Source organism: Drosophila hydei, unplaced genomic scaffold (assembly GCF_003285905.1).
Source record: "Drosophila hydei strain 15085-1641.00,03,60 unplaced genomic scaffold, DhydRS2 tig00000415-arrow-arrow-pilon, whole genome shotgun sequence".
NCBI classification, from domain to species: domain Eukaryota; kingdom Metazoa; phylum Arthropoda; class Insecta; order Diptera; family Drosophilidae; genus Drosophila; species Drosophila hydei.
Window position 1 is genome coordinate 11,176 of NW_022045726.1, and position 18,230 is coordinate 29,405.

The following is an 18,230-nucleotide window of genomic DNA, read 5'->3' on the forward strand; positions in this document are numbered from 1 at the left end:
TTCTCTTTTTCTCTCTTCCATTCCCTCCTTCTCTCTCTCTCTCTCTTAAATGTTTTCTCTCTTTCTTTTTCTCTATTTCCCTTTCTAAATCCATCTTTCTCAGTCTCTTTCTGTCTAATTTTCTCTCATCTATATCGCTCTATCTTTCTTTTTCACAATCTGTGACGTTGTTTCTCTCTGTCCTTTCTCTCATTTTTTTCCTTCCTTCTCTTTCTCTCTCTAATTCTAAATCACACTCTATCCTCCCCTTTCCTTTACATAGAATTCGATTTCTCCTAGTTAAACTTACGCCTAGTTCTCCTATGGACGCTTCAAGGTCAACTACAGTGGTACTTCATGCGACACGTCCTCCAGCGGAACGGACTGCGCTCAAAGAAATGCGCCAATTTGTCTCCTCACTTTCAATTAAAATATGTACAAACTGTGCTTATGAAAGACGACAGTCTCAAATGCCATTGTCACAAGCAACAACACACATGGCATTGTGTGTGTGTGTGTGTGTGTGTGTGTGTGTGAGTCTGATTGTGTGTGCACCGCCAAACAGCCGGGATCTTAATTCGTCAAAAGACAGGCGGCGTTTCCATTAAAAATAAAATATATAAACGAATTGCTTCATTAAAGGGTCCATGTGTCTATTGCCGCAACGAATAGCAAATACCCTAGCAACACCATGCAGATTCGTTTCCTTATTTCGTCTATTTGTTCGTCCGTCTGGCATTTGAGATCATTTGTTGACAGCGTGAATACTTGAGCGTGTGCTTGAGGCGCTGCCAATTGCTGTTTGTTTAGCACTTCGACGAGTCTGCCAAATACCCTGTAATACGATTAAACCAATTAAAAAAGATTGCAAATTGAAGAATTATAATAACAATGATACACTCTAATCTCAAGAGTATGCCATATTCCATACTCAGATCTCAGATGAAAATCGCTTTCCATTCAAGAGCTATCTTTACATTGAGAGATCATATAGATATATAGATAGATATACACATATGTATGTATGTATATACCTTGACTGCTTTGTAGGGCAATTGCGACAACATGAACGATCTCCCCTGCCGCAGCCGATGCCCTGGCCATGTCGCCTGGCTGAGTGACAACCTGTTGGACAGGCGCTCAATTGGTCGCCCGACTGCGCAGCTGCCTAAGGCGGGGGTGCACGAAAAAGAAACAACAATGAAAAATAAAATAAGAAAATAAAAACAAACAAACCGGTTAGGCATTAGAACCGATTCCAATTTCAACTCCAATTCCGATTCCGATTCCAATGACGACGTCACAAATATTTTCATAATGAGCCACGGAAGTGCCAGATGCTGGCCATGGGTGCGAGAGAGCCAGCGCGAGAGAGTGGAACATTATGGCAGGGGGAATTTGGAAAGCGAGCGGAACGAAAGGGAGTGGAACGATGTGGGGGCAGAGAAGCGACAGCCGCCAAACACAAAGTGTCCGAAAGGCAGCGACGATGACGACGACGACGGCGACGCGGCGGCAGCAGCGACGACAGCCGCGGCAGAGGCAAAGGCAGCAACGCGCCAATCTGAGGCGGGCCGGGCCGTCAGTCTTGATGATTTCGTGAAGCGATTAACACACGCCACGTTCTGAGCCATTTAGTAAGGATCGTTAATGTGAAGGAGCAGCAGCAGCAGCAGCTCATGACACACATAAGAACGAAAGAAAGGCAGCAACAGCAACAGCAACAGCAACAAGTGCAACTGCAGCACAATAAGTGGCAAGAAGAAGCGGCAGAACAAGCTGAATGCAAGCGGCAATAAAAATAAATCATTAAAAAAACGCCGCGCCAAAAGAATTTGCCAAATTACGCGTTCATTTATTTGCCAGCGCTTCTCGTGCATTGACCGAATTTTAACCGCAGCAGCAGCAGCAGCAGCAGCAGCAGCAAACAACAAAAGCAACAACAACAAGCGAGCAACAAGCAGCGGCTGCCAAAATGGATGCAGAGGTGTGTAAAGTGTGTGCGTGAGAGTGCGTGAGTGTGCGTTAAAAGACTTTCAAAATGAGTGTCAAATAAATATACATCACACATACACACACACATACATAAATACATACGTTTATGTAAAATCAGTCAAAGCTGTGTGCGTATTCAACATTATTATTTGTTTTTTTTTTTATTTATTTGCTAAATTTTTGTTTTGTTTTTTTGTGTTAAGAGGAAAAAAACCAGTTTCATTTGCTTCTCACGCCTAACAAATGCATATTGAAGTGCAAAGTCAGCTAAAGCAACAACAGCAACAGCTGTAACAACTGCAACAGCAACAGCAACAGCAACAACAACTCGCCTGGACAGCTGTTGCACAGTAGCAGCAGAGGCGTCCTTTTAAGGGGGCGTTTGAGCTATAAATACCCAACAAAACTTACAGCTACACTGCACGAAAAAACTGTCTTATTCAAGTTTCGATTGTTATCGAGGCAAGTTCATAAGTAAGATACAGCTACTATATATATTTTCTATATAGTATATAAATTTTGTATATATAATATATATATGCAGTCAAATCAAGTCAACTAAGCACTAGACTAGGCTTTACCACACGTAAATCTTTCTAGATCTTTCTGCAAATTCTCAGCTGAAAAAGCCAACAGAAATATTACATAATTGAGCTACTCTAACTTTATATAATATATCTATCTTTATAGTAATCAACTCACCAAGACTTTGTGCTTCTTAAAAAATCTGGTTTTTATTACTCTCTCTCTCTCTCTCTCATCCCGCTCTGTTCCACTCTAATTCAAGATGCTGACGTAATATTCTAGCTATTCATAAAGAGTTTACTTAAAGTTAACTTAATCAGTTTACCACTTAGATTCCAAATCTCGCTGTAGAGCCAATCTGATTCAATTTATATAATGAATGTTTACAGTTCACAAAATTACAGATTTTCAAGATTTGCAAAATAAAGAGTTCAACTATCACTTTCGTAGAGTCCCTCAAAGTAAACTCTATCTACAACCAAGTAGTATTATGTAACTATCCTATATATGACTGTTATATAAGCACTTTTTAGATCTGTGAACTTTCCATATTAGTATCTATAGAAACTTAAGCTCCTCTCTCCTCTCCTCTCTCCTCTCCTCTCAATTTTTATTAAATGACTTCCCCAAAGAAACAATCTGATTCCATAAAGTCTGTCGACTCAAGACTTCCAATGACTCCCCTGGAGTCTAGCAACTTAAGCTCTATCTATAACCAGTTAGTCTCCATCAGAAAATGCTATATCCACAGCTCATTTAATATATATGAAAAGTCCTAGCTAAATCGTTACCATTTCCATGGCTCTTAAGGCTCAAGCAAAGTGAAAAATAATAAAAGTTAGTTTCCTTTAACAGCCTTATCAGTGAGTGAACGCGTGGCAACTTATCAGCGATGCACTGACTTCGTACGCATTTAACATGCAGCTAGGCAGGCTGTCAAAGTTCTTGTCAATTGACGCAATTGAGAGACAAACGAAACGATATATATTTTGGTTAAGTGTACGAACTTTCTTCTCTTTTTCTGGGCTCTTATGAGACATTCAATTAGTGCTCAGCGCTTCCGTTTCTTTAACAGTCGATTTATCAAAAATTATGAAGATATAGACACTATAGCTCTCGCTCCCCTCCCTCCCGTTGTACTCCATGTCCATGAACATTGCAATTGCCATTGCAGAGGCAGTCGCAGTGAAAAACTTGTCGAGCATGGAAAATTTCCACTGAAAGACCATTGAATCGACTGAATCAGACTGCCATTGCCTCTCAAATGAATAACAACTAGAATAAATAGCTATATCTGGTTGCCGAACTTTAAATATCCTACAAATTTACATCATTTTATTTGCTCAGAAAATTCTAAAGCTTGGAAACATGTCTTCTAGAAACTGAAGAGTTTTTATAGAAAAAAAATTGTTTCCATAAATTATAGAACCCTTTGATATATATATAAGCCTCAGTTAGTAGTTGTGCAAAGACTTTGCTAAGATATCGTAAGAGCTTTAAAAAGAGATGCTTAAAATATTTCTGAACATTTTGAAAAGTATAAAAGTTTTGTTTAATTTAACATGAAAACTTTCAGTCAAAGTTTTATAAAAATTTCAGAAAGTTTCGAATAAAATATGTGGAAAATTAAAACTTCTGTTTTTCAAGTTTTTTGGAAGATTTAGCCAAAAATAGTTAAGAAATTAGAAAATAATAAAAAATGTCTTAAAATTTTAAAAACCTTTAATATATATTAAAATTCTTAAAATATATTAAAATAAAATATATTTGAAAATTGTAAAAAGATTTTAGTAAAAATCAAATTGCTAAAAAATATTCCATAAAAATATTTTAAAGGAAAATTAATTTGTTGAAAATATGTAAAAAATTCCAAAAAAAAAGTCGCACATGAAACATGAATATTTAAAAAATGTTGCAGAATCTATATAAAACTGTTTAGAAAATTACAAAAAAAAAAAAATAATTTGAAAATTTTGCAAGATTTGCCCATGCAAATCATATTTTTCTCTGCTATTTACATGCATTTACAAGATATAGTTATCAGCCAGCCATACATATATATATATATATATATATATATATATATATATATATATATATATATATATATATATATATATGTATAAATCTGTTTTAGAGCGACCATGTTGATTCAGCTGTTGTAGCTGATCAAACTGATGAAAAATACCCCCCTCTGAAATCACAGACATTTAACAACTTGGCTTTGACGTATTCGTCCAATACCCTGTAGTTTTCGATATATATCAGGCCTTCGCCAACTCATACACCGTGCGTGGGTGCACTCAAAGTGCAATTTTTTTGTTGTTGCTAAACATGATAAGTATTGCTCCATGCCAGCCGACGCGTTGTTCTTCCTGTTGGTGTTAACAAATGTGGAATAACCAACAACAATAACAGCAACAGCACAACAAATAATAAAATAATACAACAGCAATTTATGCCGTTTGTTTTGAAGTGTTTTGTTGAGTAGCTGCCGATAAGCGTCAAATTCTTATTTGTTGTCTAGATTTCCACCAGCGCAGAGACCCAGTTTTAGCTATTCGTCTGATTATCTGGCATATCAGGTATACGCAGCCAGCGCTGCCAACTGTGTCACCTGTATCAGCTGTATCACCTGCATATCATACATTGTCAGCCAAAAGCAACTGCTGAACCCACTTGATTACGTATTATCGCATATTATCGGCGCCAAGATTCTGCGCCGGGGCGAGAGAGCTACGCGCGTTCCGCTTATCTGCTATAGAGAGTGACACTAATTTATAGTAATTAACTTATAATTTTTTTTTTTTTTAATTTATCAATTTATCAGTTTAGTGCCCAGGCAAAGAAGTGAAAATTTCCGTTGTTACCGCTTCCTGTTGGAAACTTTGTTAATCTTGAATGGATTTTTTTTATTATTATGGAATATTTTCGTAGCCTGGTAATCAGTTCCATTTATAAGCTTATTAGAAGCTATTCAGCTTCAACAAATGCCTTGCCATTCAGGCCAGAAAACATTGCTGGAATTTTATTCTTGATCATTTATGATCCACACTCTAAAGTCTATAGCAAAGATCAGGCTAAGCAGATTCATTTGCTTATGTTATTCGTACATATCTCGTTGAATTAAAGCGCCAAAGGCCTGAATTCCTAAATAGAAATACCTGCATGCCAGATGCAGTAAATGTTGATTAAATTTTTTAATAAATCATCTAATTTCTTTAAGATCAATCAAAATTCAAATTTCTAAGCCTAACTTGAAGACTATTACTGCTGAGTTCTATTAATAAATTCCTTTAGAGCAGACATAAATTTTCAGCAAATTCTATTATCGTATACCTTGCCCAGAAAACTCCAATTTCAAATATTCGACCCTTGATCTGAGCTATATACTAGGTCTGTTCTGTCTACCCTCAAAGTAATTGCCATCAAAAATCAGTTTTTGTTTTGCTCTTCAGCTCTTCAGATTCTCCATTTCTATATACAACAGCAACAGCAGCTCTGTGCGCACTGTTAGGGTATTTTCTAGTCGAGCATGCCCAATTGATTTTCATATATTTTCTCAAAGTCGTTTTGCAAACCAGTTGAGTTTGTTCTCGGCTAGTTTACATAGGTAATACACGTGATATATTGTATCTCATATGCATATATATACTATATATATTTAGTAAAGTCTGTAATACGAGTTAAATAATTTGCCTTGGTTTTTTTCCGAATCTCTGCTCGCTGCGAAATTAATGGAAGTTTTATGATCGTTCAGAATGCTCAATGAAATCGAATGAATTAATTTATGGCTCTCGGCATCATAAATTATAGCCAGTGCCGATTCAGTTAAGCACACCTTTCTTATCATTTACGATCCCATTCATGGGAGCCGAAAGAATCTGCCCAGTTTGCATGACATACGCAAGTGTTTGGCTTTGGCATGCTTCACTGTAACGTAGTTTTATTGCATTCATATCGCTGCATCTAGCAATCAGGTAATTCCCCCTACCTGTACTGTGATTTACAATTGCTTTAATTGGCCACGTTCACACGTTCCCCAGCGAAAACAAACTGCTATTAATGAGGCACGATCATTATTCCAATTGCAAGCAGCTATTAAAACGCCTTTCTTCCACAGCGGGACTTGACCCAGACTTAGTCAAATATACCTATAGAGAATCTATATATATATATATATATATATATATATATGAATGTTTGAATGCAGTAACTGTTTTTAGGCAAACTCTTTAATCGTCGAAATAGCTGGAGCACAATTTAGTATATTGACTAAGCCATAGGTTAGTCAATAGAGCTCTTCGAGCCTACTGAAATTAGGAAAAGAAAAAGTGACTTACTTAATAAATAGTTCATTTTTCTTGATTTGCATCAACTTTCCAGTCTATTTGCGACTTTCCTTCCTTTCTCCCATCCAACTTTCCCTTTCACTCCATCCGTACTTCCCTTCTATATGCATAAATAAATCAATCTCAGTATGTATATAAGCTAGTGGCATACATTTGAAGACACTAAGTTAGCCCTTCAGCTGACTTCTTCAAATTATCGATAACTTTTTGTTAGTTTGCACAAAATCGATAACAATTGATATCAGATTTCAGTTATTCCTTTACACATATTGCCTGTTTTTAGAACTAGAATTCAGATACATTTTTTAGAAAATAAATTTTTACAATTTAATATCTCAAAAGGCAGAAAATCTTAACACACAGATATTGACTTTGGCATATAAAAATCTTTAAAACTCCAAATATTTCATTTCAAACATCAACACAGCTATAGTTTGTGTGTGTGTGTATGTGTGTGTATGCATAGATATAAGTTAGAATTTTAGTATTCCATTTATATCTGCTAGTCGGGCATACCCGATTATATAATCTTAAAATTAAAAATATTTCATTATAATAATACCTTTTATTAAGCAATAAACAATATTTTTATTAAGTTATAAACAATATAAAATAATATAGATTAGTTCACCTTTATGACTTTTGACGTTTCAGCTAAACTTAGCCTTAGCTCATTATTAAAACTTTTTCTGTTCAACCTTTGGTAGTCTAAAAAACAAATCCAAAAGTGTTTCTGCTCCTCCTTTACCCATTGCAAACTGCATTTTAAAGCTCAGATTCTATTTTTTCAAAAAAATAAAATATACAAAGGAGCCAAGCGTCCCACAGAAATCAACAACAACTTCAACAAACCCCAACAATGCGAACTACAATGCGATGAGCTCCAATCACTCAAAGCTAACAGCGCCAGAGAGCGATGTGAGAGCAGCGCAGGCAGCCACAGCTTCAAAGCCGGAGGCTGGCAGCGATGAGGAATACCATCCGCCCACAAGGTATGGCCACAGCCAAGCTGATGGCAACCCCAACCAATCCCAAGCTAACTGATCTAACTACCACTATCTATGCACTTCCCTTACCACAAATGGGCACCAATGTTAACACCAACTAACCCAGAAAACCAACAAAACCAAACCCATCCTAACCATAGCTCTAAGGCTTAAGTAATAATCGAAGCTAATTCTATCCAGAACCAACTTTGTGTTATCGTTTATCGATTTTGCATGCTGAAAAGGTTCCATTTAGCATGTGTCTTGATTCAGCTTGCCATCATTTGTAGTAAAGCGCTAAGCCTGATACAGCTTAACTATTTCGATAGTTCTATCTGTTATCGTTTATCGTTTTTGTATAGTGAAAAATGTGTCTACGCTTCCAGCTTCTAAAAACAATAGTATTGCTTGTGAAGTGGAAGTCCCGACTAATCCTATCCCGACCAAGCCGAAACGATAATCGTGCGTACTATCGTTTATCGATTTTGCATATTTTATGAGTTGCTTTGACTAACTTTGTAGATTGAGCTAACCATAATTTTAAGTGTGTATTAAGTGCTTATGTTAACTAATCCTACGCCGATTTCTTGTGCCGATAATAACCAGTGTGATAACAAGAAACGATAGCTTATCGATTTTCGTGGTGAGAAATGTACGGTGATAACACCGCAGCTAACTGTAATTTTAAGTGTGAAGTTCAGTTCTCGACTAAACCCAAGCCTGGCTAATCCTATTCCAAGCGACTAAATCAATAATTTTGCTTGTTATCGTTTATCGATTTCCCACTTGACTCTTAAGTGTGACGTGTCAATCCCGGCTAAAACCCAATCCCGGCTAATCCTATCCTGAATGATTGAACCAGACTCAATAACCGATAACCAATTACCGATAACCGATAATCGATAACCGATCACATCGTGTGATATCCTTTATCGATTTTGCATGCCTTCATTAAAATGCAGCTATCTGGAGACAATCGTGCATCTGTTCAAGGGCAACATTGGACCAGGCCTCTTTGCCATGGGCGACGCGTTCAAGAACGGCGGCTTGATAGTGGGGCCGCTGCTCACCGTTGTGATTGCGGTAATTTGCATCCACTGCCAGCACGTGCTGATCGCCTGCTCGAAGAAGATGCGTGATCTGCGCGGCGATGCCGTCTGCGCCGACTATGCAGCGACTGTCGAGCAGTGCTTCGAGAATGGGCCGATCAAGCTGCGTGGCTGGTCGCGCACCATGGGCCGATTGGTGGACGTGTTCATCTGCGTGACCCAGCTGGGCTTCTGCTGCATCTACTTCGTGTTCATCAGCACCAATGTGAAGCAGGTGAGTTGGCAGCAGTGGGCGTTCAGTTGGCGACAGCTGATGAATTCCTGCCTTCCCGCACCCTAAGATCCTGCAAGCGTACGGCATTGACATGGATGTGCATCTGGTGATGCTGCTGGCCCTCGCGCCTGTGCTGCTCAGCTCCCTGATAACGAATCTCAAATGGCTGACGCCGGTGTCGCTGTTCGCCAATGTCTGCATGATCCTTGGACTGGCCATCACGCTGTATTATGCCCTCAAGGATGGGCTGCCGGAGGTGACGGAACGCGCCTACTGGACGAACGGCTCCCAGCTGGCGCTCTTCTTCGGCACCGCCATCTTTGCCTTCGAGGGCATTGCCCTGGTGATGCCGCTGAAGAATGCCATGCGCAAGCCCCGCCAGTTTGAGAGCACGCTGGGCGTCCTCAATGTGGGCATGTTTCTCGTCTCCGTCATGTTCATGTTCGCCGGATCCGTCGGCTACATGAAATGGGGCGAACAGGTCGGCGGCAGTCTAACACTCAATCTCGGCGATACCATGTGAGCAAGCCCAGCCCAATCAAATGGCTTCTCTTGAAGATTGGCGCGTGAGCCACGCGTGCTAACGGCATAGTCCCAACAAAGCCAAATCTAGACCAAACTAAGTCTGGAGTAAGGCTAAAGAAGCATGGACGATAATTGGTATAGATACTGAAAACTTCATTCAGTATCCACTTTAGACATTAGTCCGTTATCATTTCGATAACGCTGCGATATTCGATATGGCCAATTTATTGCGATATCCACTTAAGATGATTGCTCCTATGCGATATCTAATCGATTTCCAGCTATATAAAAAGCTCCATTTCAATGCAGAAAACTGAATTCAGCTATTGTAACCATTCGATAACTGCTTTTAACTATTCGATATCAATGTGAACGATCTATATGGGATCATATCTACTCAATATTCACTTAAGTGGTTAGGCATCATTTCTATTCGATATCTAGTGAAATGCAATATATGCTAAGTTCAATTCAATTCAAAATCGATATATTCGATATATTCGAAAATCAGTTATTTACCTCAGATAATATGATCAAAGCACAATTTCTGTCTAGGCATCAAATCTATTCAATATCGTAATATACAATATATCGAATTTGAATCTACGATAGCCATTCGATATGTGCGCTATTCGATAGCTGAAACGTTATGTTCGAAACTCAACTTGCAACGACATGCTTCAGCCTTATCTCAGTAAGATCGAAACTTGCCTCGTGTCACGCGCCCATCTTCAGGATCGCTTTTATAGCCAGCTCGCTTGAAGAGATCGCATATCATATTCATAACACGTTCTTTCACACGCTGTTAGCCTGGCCCAGTCGGTTAAATTGATGGTGTCCACGGGCGTATTGCTCGGCTATCCGCTGCAGTTCTTTGTCGCCGTGCAGATCATGTGGCCGAGCGCCAAACAGGTGTGCGGCATCGAGGGCCGCTCACTGGCCGGCGAGCTGATCTTTCGCTGTCTGCTGGTGCTTTTGACGCGTAAGTAGAGCCAGCCACTGAACGGATATGCTTAAGCCAACTCCCATCTATAATAGTGGCCATAGCGGAGCTGGTGCCGGCATTGGGGCTATTCATCTCGCTGATTGGAGCCCTGTGCTCGACGGCCTTGGCGCTGGTCTTTCCCCCGGTCATCGAGCTGATCGCGCGCAGCGAACCGAACAAGGGGCCCGGCGTTTGGATCTGCCTCAAGAATCTAATCATTTTGATCCTGGCCCTAATGGGCTTCTTCACCGGCTCCTACGAGAGCCTCAAACAGATTGTCAAGCACTTCGGCGAGGAGGAGCTCCATTAGCAACGCGACTGCGACTCAGCCCGTGCCCCACAAAGTAACAGGCTCGAATAGCCTTAACATAGATTATTAACTATATATATATCTTATGCGTATCGGTCATGCGATACCACCACTATACACATATATATCTGATACGAGTGCCACGAATGAGACGACGATATATGACAGTTACTTATGAATCATGTGCCGCGAAATAGTTTTTAGTTTCAGTTCGTCTCGTGAAGAGCAAAGTTTTTTTTTGTTTTTATTTTAGCATCTTTTTTTTACATATATTATATATAAATATTTACTTCATAAGTGTAAATAAATGATGGGTTCATAGCCCGCAAAGCAATAGATCGTTTATTATTTCTTCTTTTGGGCTGAGATGGAACTTGAAGTTGATGGGCTTTAGTCAGAGAACGGTAGATCCATTGAGTATATAGAAATGTAGAGTATATATGTATAAATATCTATATAGTGTATGCATCTATAGCTCTCTCTATCTCTCTTCTGCCTTCCTCTCTCTTTCTTTCACGTTCTCTATCCGTCTCCCACTCTCCCTAACTCCACCTCTCTCTGGCTTTGCCTCTTACTTTCGCGATCTCCCTCTCCCTCACTCACTCTACCTCTCTCACTCTCTCTCTCTCTCTCTCTCTTCTGTCTCCCTCTCTCTCTTTCCCTTTCCCTCTCCGTCTCTATCTCCCACTATCCCTCACTCTCCCTAACTCTAACTTTCTCTCTCTCTCTGCCTCTTACTCTCTCCCTCCCTCTCTCTCTCTCTCTCTCTTTCTCTCCCTCTCTCTGTTAGCTCAAAATGTACCAAAATTTGTGCATAAAACCTCTTTAGAAAGGCGTGGCAAATCACATATCTAACTTCCAAAGTTATAGAGCTAAAATCATTAAATCATCCTTGACCTGCGCCAAAGATAGAGCCAAAGTAAACTTAACTGTTTGTCAGCCCTGAACGCGTATTATGCAGTCAGTACCCCATCAGCACCCCATGACAATGTTTTTCTGCTCATTTGGAGTCGAATGAAGTTGGCTGAACTAGACTTGACCTTTGATGAATTGCAATAGAGTCGAATGAATAGCTGAATGTGAAAAAAAAATATTATCTAAATCTATTCAGATTGAATCGTTAGATAGCTACAGTTATGGCTATATAATTGTGTACTTATATATATATACATATATATATATATATTATAATATAGTTATCAGTCCAAGTATCGCCCGATTGTAAACGTGAAACGTTTCAACAATCTTTTGCTGCCGCTGATCATAAAACGTGTGACGAATTCAAAGAATTTGATATTAATCTAATCCGCATGAAACTAAATCAATCTAATCGAAACCGTTTTGCCATTGCCCAGCGCACGCCCAGCGACCTTCGAATTGGCCCAAAGCCATGTGAAGCTTGATGAATCGACAATGGAGCCAAGCGAACATCGTGTTTTATTACCCGGAACACGGGACACGACAAACATCGTAAATCTATATAAATTGAAGAATTTGCTTGAGCGTTCCATGGATTGGGTGATTGATTGATGGACAGATATGATTGACTGACTGTTTGATTAAATAATTGATTGATTGATTGATTAACTAATTGACTGATTGACAAAAAAATTGATTGACTAATTGATTGATTAACTAATTGACTGATTGAGTCATTGACTGGCTGATTGATTGATTGAACGATTGTTGGACTGATCGATTAGTAGTTTGATTGATGGATTGATAGACTGCCTAATTGATAGATTGAGTAATTGATTGACTGATTGAGTAAATGATGGCCTATAATGATTGACTGACTGTTTGATTGATTAATTGATTACTAATTTGATCTGATTGATTGTTCGATCGATGGGTGGCTTGACTGATTGATTGGTAGTTTGATTGACTAATCGATTAATCATTGAGTTACCCATCGATTGGCTGACTGATTCACTAAATGATTGAATGATTCTAATAAAAAAGCCAATACATATAAAGGTACTATATATATACAATATTTTTGAGCGATATTTCGCACGATCTGTGCGATCTTTGCCCATCCCAAAGTGAGCGAATTCTGATGCTTCCGTTGGGCATTTGGGTTGGCTGGGTTGGCTGGGTTCGCTGCCTGGCTTATATAATCCAATTGTAGAATTCCGTAAACATTGATAGATCGTTCGATTGGTTTGTTTCCACTGTTGTTGCACTGATTGTTTATCAATGCGCGCCATATATCTGTGCATGGAAGACGAAATGGTCAGAAAAGCCAACTCATGAATTCCATGCAATTCATTTAACTGGCGCTACACAGCAGCAGCAACAACAACAACAACAGACAATCAATCAATTAAATGTTGTAAATTTCCATGCGTTGCAAGTGCGCGGGGCAGCTGGGCAGGTGTATCAATCGGTGATTGCTCAATCACAAATGCAATGCGCCTTTGCAAATATGCGGCTGCCTGGCCCTCAACGGAGGCGTACGGCCAAGAATTTGGTATATTGTCATGCACATAGAATAACACATGTGTTTATAGCGGCATTGCCCGAATGGCACGTGCATAAATTGCTCATACGCCGCATTGTACGGCACATCCTTGAACCAGAGACGTGTAATTGGCATCGGTGCCAGTTTAATTAACATTTAACACAGCCCTCATTCACTTCCTTCCCGCACAGTCACTGACTTCTGATGCCCGCTCAGAGGCGGGTATATCAGACTTGCTTACTCATCTGAAGCTTGGGTGAAGCTTCCATCTGCCCATAACTTGACCCTGATACTTGATACGAATCTCATATTCCAATGCAATTGACTTCAATTTGCTTAGTCAATCATTTATTTAATTGCCCATACATAGAGTTCAATACTAACTAGCTGTAAGCTGCCTAATCTAACTTAGTAACTAACTAACTGACTTTTGGTCATGTATATCTACATATGTATGTAGATGTACACTAATGTACACTCATACATTCATACATTCATACATTCATACATTCATACCTTCATACATTCATACATTCATACATTCATACATTCATACATTCATACATTCATACATTCATACATTCATACATTCATACATTCATACATTCATACATTCATACATTCATACATTCATACATTCATACATTCATACATTCATACATTCATACATTCATACATTCATACATTCATACATTCATACATTCATACATTCATACATTCATACATTCATACATTCATACATTCATACATTCATACATTCATACATTCATACATTCATACATTCATATATTCATATATTCATATATTCATACATTCATACATTCATACATTCATACATTCATACATTCATACATTCATACATTCATACATTCATACATTCATACATTCATACATTCATACATAACATTTATGTTACACAACAAATTTTTCGTGAAAAAAAAAACAAACAAATTAAATAAAGCTGTATAAACCAAGTATTAATATAAAAAAAGCAATATGCATAATATTGTAAGTATTTTATTTAAAAAAAAAAAAAACAAAAAAATTCCAATGCGTTTTACATTTTAAACACGTTCGCGCAAAGCCTTGACTTTTTGTTCATTTTTAATCAAATATTTTTATTTATTTATACATTATAATTTTCGCGCAATATTTAGTTGTTTACACAAATTTAAAAAAATTAAATAATCTATTTTTAAATGATTATGACTGGATTCGACGTAGGCAATGGTGAAGTTTTTAAAGTGCGGAAACAAAAAGTTAAAATGAGTTATTACAAAAGTTAAATGAGTTATTTGTTTTTAATTGCTTGCAATGCTGAAAAAGTAAAATTAGCGATAAGCTAACCGATTTAAACAGCTTTTCAATGTTCGATAAAAAGCGAAAAGAAAAAATGTTTTTAAAGCAAAACCAGAACAATCAAAACTTTAAACAATTCTAAACTTGAATTTGCAAAAAAATGAGATAAAAAACAACAACAAAAATAATGCAAAAAGAAAATCCCGTGCCAATGAGCAAACAAAAATAATAACAACAATAACAACGATAACAGCACTGCCCGCTTGCGAGAGAACGTAAGCGAAGGAGAGAGAGAGAGGCAAAGGCGCAGGCCTAGGCAGGCATTCGCCCTCAAGTGCAAGGTATGAAAGCAAAAATGCCGTTAGCACACACGCGCGCACACACACAAGCACAAAAATACTGTTACATATGCAAGAGCAGCTGACGCAGTCGCAGTCGCAGTCGCAATCGTCGCCGTCGCCGTCACTGTCGCTCTGCCTGACTTTTCATACTCTGCTCTTAGCCAATTCGAATATTATGAATTGAGTCTGGTTTGAGTTCTTGGCGCGTCAACACGCTTCTAATAAAAAAAAATTAGAAAAATCGCACAGCGCGCGCGCCCATACTAAAAGTAAAATATATATCAATAATTTTTTTTTGTTTAATTTAAGCATTAAATTGATTTGTGATTTGCCATTATGATTTGTACCCATATGGGTGGCCGCTTATCTGCACTCACTGTTGCCAATTCTCGTTTCATACAACCCACAGATATTACGTTTGCAATACTTATAGAACACTCTCCTTGATTTATAGTGTCATATAGTGCTGATATCGCAGTGTTTTCAATAAATATATATATATTCTAAGTTCTCACTCAACTTCAGAAACAATTAACACCCCAATTAGAAGTTCTATGACGCGTTTAGCACTTCTATATAATTACAAATTGTTGATGTTTTTTTTTTAATTTCCAAAAAAAAGGTCAATGTTTTCTTATATAAATAAGCCAAATTATTTTATTATTTTGTTCAGATGTTTTTCTGTTGTAATTTTTTATTTATGTGTTTATTGTGTTTTTATACGCAAACTATTAATTAAAAAAATATGAATTATAATTGGTGCTTTTGTTCATATCGTGCTTATAGAAAAAAAAGTGAATTTAATACACGTGCCGATCGAAAATTAAAACAAATGTTCGCCCTGGAATGCACCACTTTTTTAAATTGAAAGCCGTGTCTAATCCGCCGGCTTTCTAGGGTTAACAGCACAGTTAGCACAGTGAGCCCCATTTGCACTCTCTTCCACATACTCGATCACTTATCCTCCAATCCAAAGAAACCGTTTACTTTTTGCTCTGCTTTGAACTTTCGCATTTTTCCAATTCTTTTTTGCACTCGCCTTTGTGTTTCAAATTGTGTCGCTCGAGACGAATCTCAACAGTTGAAAAAAATTAAATATTCACAATTATTTAGTTAAATTGGCTAAACTAAGTTACATTTTGCAGCAGCGAGAGTGTAGCGCCGAAAAGGTCATCGAAACAGGCGACATGGGCAGAACATTGGAAATAACTAAGCCAGAGCTGCAGCAGCAGCAGCAACAACCGACAGGTAAGAACCCAGAAAAGGTGGACGTGGAGAGCACTGTGAAGCGGCGTCATGCCACAAGCAATTTGGAAGCAGCGACACATCTGTTCAAGGGCAGCGTAGGCGCCGGCCTCTTTGCCATGGGCGATTGTTTTAAAAATGGCGGTCTAATCGGCTCCACTTTGATGCTGCCTGTGATTGCGATCATGTGCGTCCATTGCGAACGGCTGCTCATACGCGGCTCCCTGCTGGCCGTTGCCCAAACGCCAGGCGCCACCTTTTACGATTATCCGGAGACGGTCGAGAAGTGCTTCGAATATGGGCCGCGGCCGCTGCGCTGCATGTCGCGTGCCATGAAGCTCATTGTCGAGATGTTTCTCTGTGTGACGCAGTTCGGCTTCTGTGCCATCTACTTTGTCTTCATTACGGAGAATCTCTATCAGGTGAGCGCGAAATGGTTCACATTTCATTTAGTTTACTATATATCAGTTTAATTCCTAATCAAATCAAAATAACGCACTATTTCGTGCACTTTACCAACACTGCTCTGTGCCAAGCCCTTAGACACCTTGCAACACTAACACTTTTAAATACATTTCAGGTGATGCAACAGAATGGCATAGACATCAGCATGAGCTTGGTAATGCTGATCACTCTGCTGCCCGCGATGATACCATCGTTGATGACAAACCTAAAATATATTTCACCAGTATCGCTGCTGGCCAATTGTGCGCTGCTCTTTGGGTTGATTGCCACGCTGTCGATCGCCTTCTCCGAGGGCCCGATGCCATCGATAAAGGAGCGAAATTATTTTACAGGCGGCAGCCAACTGGCCCTTTTCTTTGGCACCGCACTCTTCTCATACGAGGGCATCGCACTGATCCTGCCGCTGCGCAATTCGATGCGTGAGCCGGAAAAGTTCAGTAGTCGCTTCGGTGTCCTCAATGTAACGATGCTTTTCATCACATCGATATTCATCTTTACGGGCTTCGTCAGCTATATGCGCTGGGGCGAAGATGTTGCTGGCAGCATAACGCTCAATCTGGACGTGGAGGATGTGTATGTATTTAGCAGACATGGTTCACTCCAAGCATATCTAATGTATATCATATTTGAATTGCCTTTTGTCAGCATGTCGCAAGTTGTCAAAATGGTTGCCGCTTTGGGTGTCTTCTTTGGCTACCCCATACAGTTTTTCGTCATGATGAAGATTCTGTGGCCGCCCGTAAAGCGGAACAATAGCTGCGCTCAAAAATATCCGATCACAATGCAGGTGGCACTGCGTTTCATCATGATAATGATGACCTGTAAGTGGACAACGAAATGAGTATTAATATTTATGTATTTATTTTTGGCTTTTGTTTTCTAGTTTGTGTCGCCCTGGTTGTGCCTCAATTGAACCTATTTATCTCACTAATCGGTGCATTATGCTCAACATCACTGGCATTTGTCATACCAATCATAATTGACTTTGTTACACGCACCCAGGTACCGAAAGGCCTTGGCACCTGGATCTATTTGAAGAATATCGTCATTCTGACCATCGCAATATTGGGAATTGTCACTGGCACCTATCAGAGCGTCGTTGAGATTATTAGAGAGTTTAAATAGTTCGGCTCAATTTATGGCCAAAAGCTTGCCAAATAGTTTGTAAATATTCTGTAACCGTGTGAATACCTTATAATGTTTAAATGTCCTCGTAGTTTTAAGTCTAATGTCTATGTAATTTTTTTTCATATAACTTTTTTTTGTTATTAATTTTAAGATATGCCTGCCGTGCTTATTTCGTATGTGGCCCGATTATTTAATAGTCAACTGTTAATAAGCTTTCAGTTAAACGAAACAACTAGATAAAAAAACAAAAAATATATTTTAATAAATGATCGTAAATTGTCTGTTAAAAGCTTACTTTAAATTGGCGC

At 38.7% G+C, this 18,230-nt stretch overlaps 2 protein-coding genes across 3 annotated transcripts; both read left to right on the plus strand.

Moving 5' to 3' along the window:
- The first annotated feature begins 1,893 nt into the window (after positions 1 to 1,893).
- LOC111598291 (proton-coupled amino acid transporter-like protein CG1139) lies at positions 1,894 to 18,165 on the plus strand. 2 transcript variants are annotated; one of them, XM_023313474.2, is made up of 5 exons: positions 1,894 to 1,966; positions 16,230 to 16,751; positions 16,910 to 17,367; positions 17,440 to 17,615; positions 17,678 to 18,165. In XM_023313474.2, the coding sequence occupies exons 1-5, from the start codon at positions 1,955 to 1,957 to the stop codon at positions 17,917 to 17,919; spliced, it is 1,410 nt and encodes a 469-aa protein (XP_023169242.2). In that variant the 5' UTR covers positions 1,894 to 1,954; the 3' UTR covers positions 17,920 to 18,165. The 2 variants fall into 2 exon arrangements, with proteins under 2 accessions (XP_023169242.2, XP_030080092.1); XM_030224232.1 differs by lacking the exon at positions 1,894 to 1,966 and adding an exon at positions 15,256 to 15,353 and having other exon boundaries at positions 17,678 to 18,164.
- LOC111598290 (proton-coupled amino acid transporter-like protein pathetic) lies at positions 1,895 to 11,309 on the plus strand. Its single transcript, XM_023313473.2, has 6 exons — positions 1,895 to 1,966; positions 7,662 to 7,843; positions 8,800 to 9,160; positions 9,228 to 9,679; positions 10,495 to 10,667; positions 10,724 to 11,309. Exons 1-6 carry the CDS (start codon positions 1,955 to 1,957, stop codon positions 10,978 to 10,980), a joined length of 1,437 nt encoding a protein of 478 aa, XP_023169241.1. The 5' UTR covers positions 1,895 to 1,954; the 3' UTR covers positions 10,981 to 11,309.
- Positions 18,166 to 18,230: the final 65 nt, after the last annotated feature.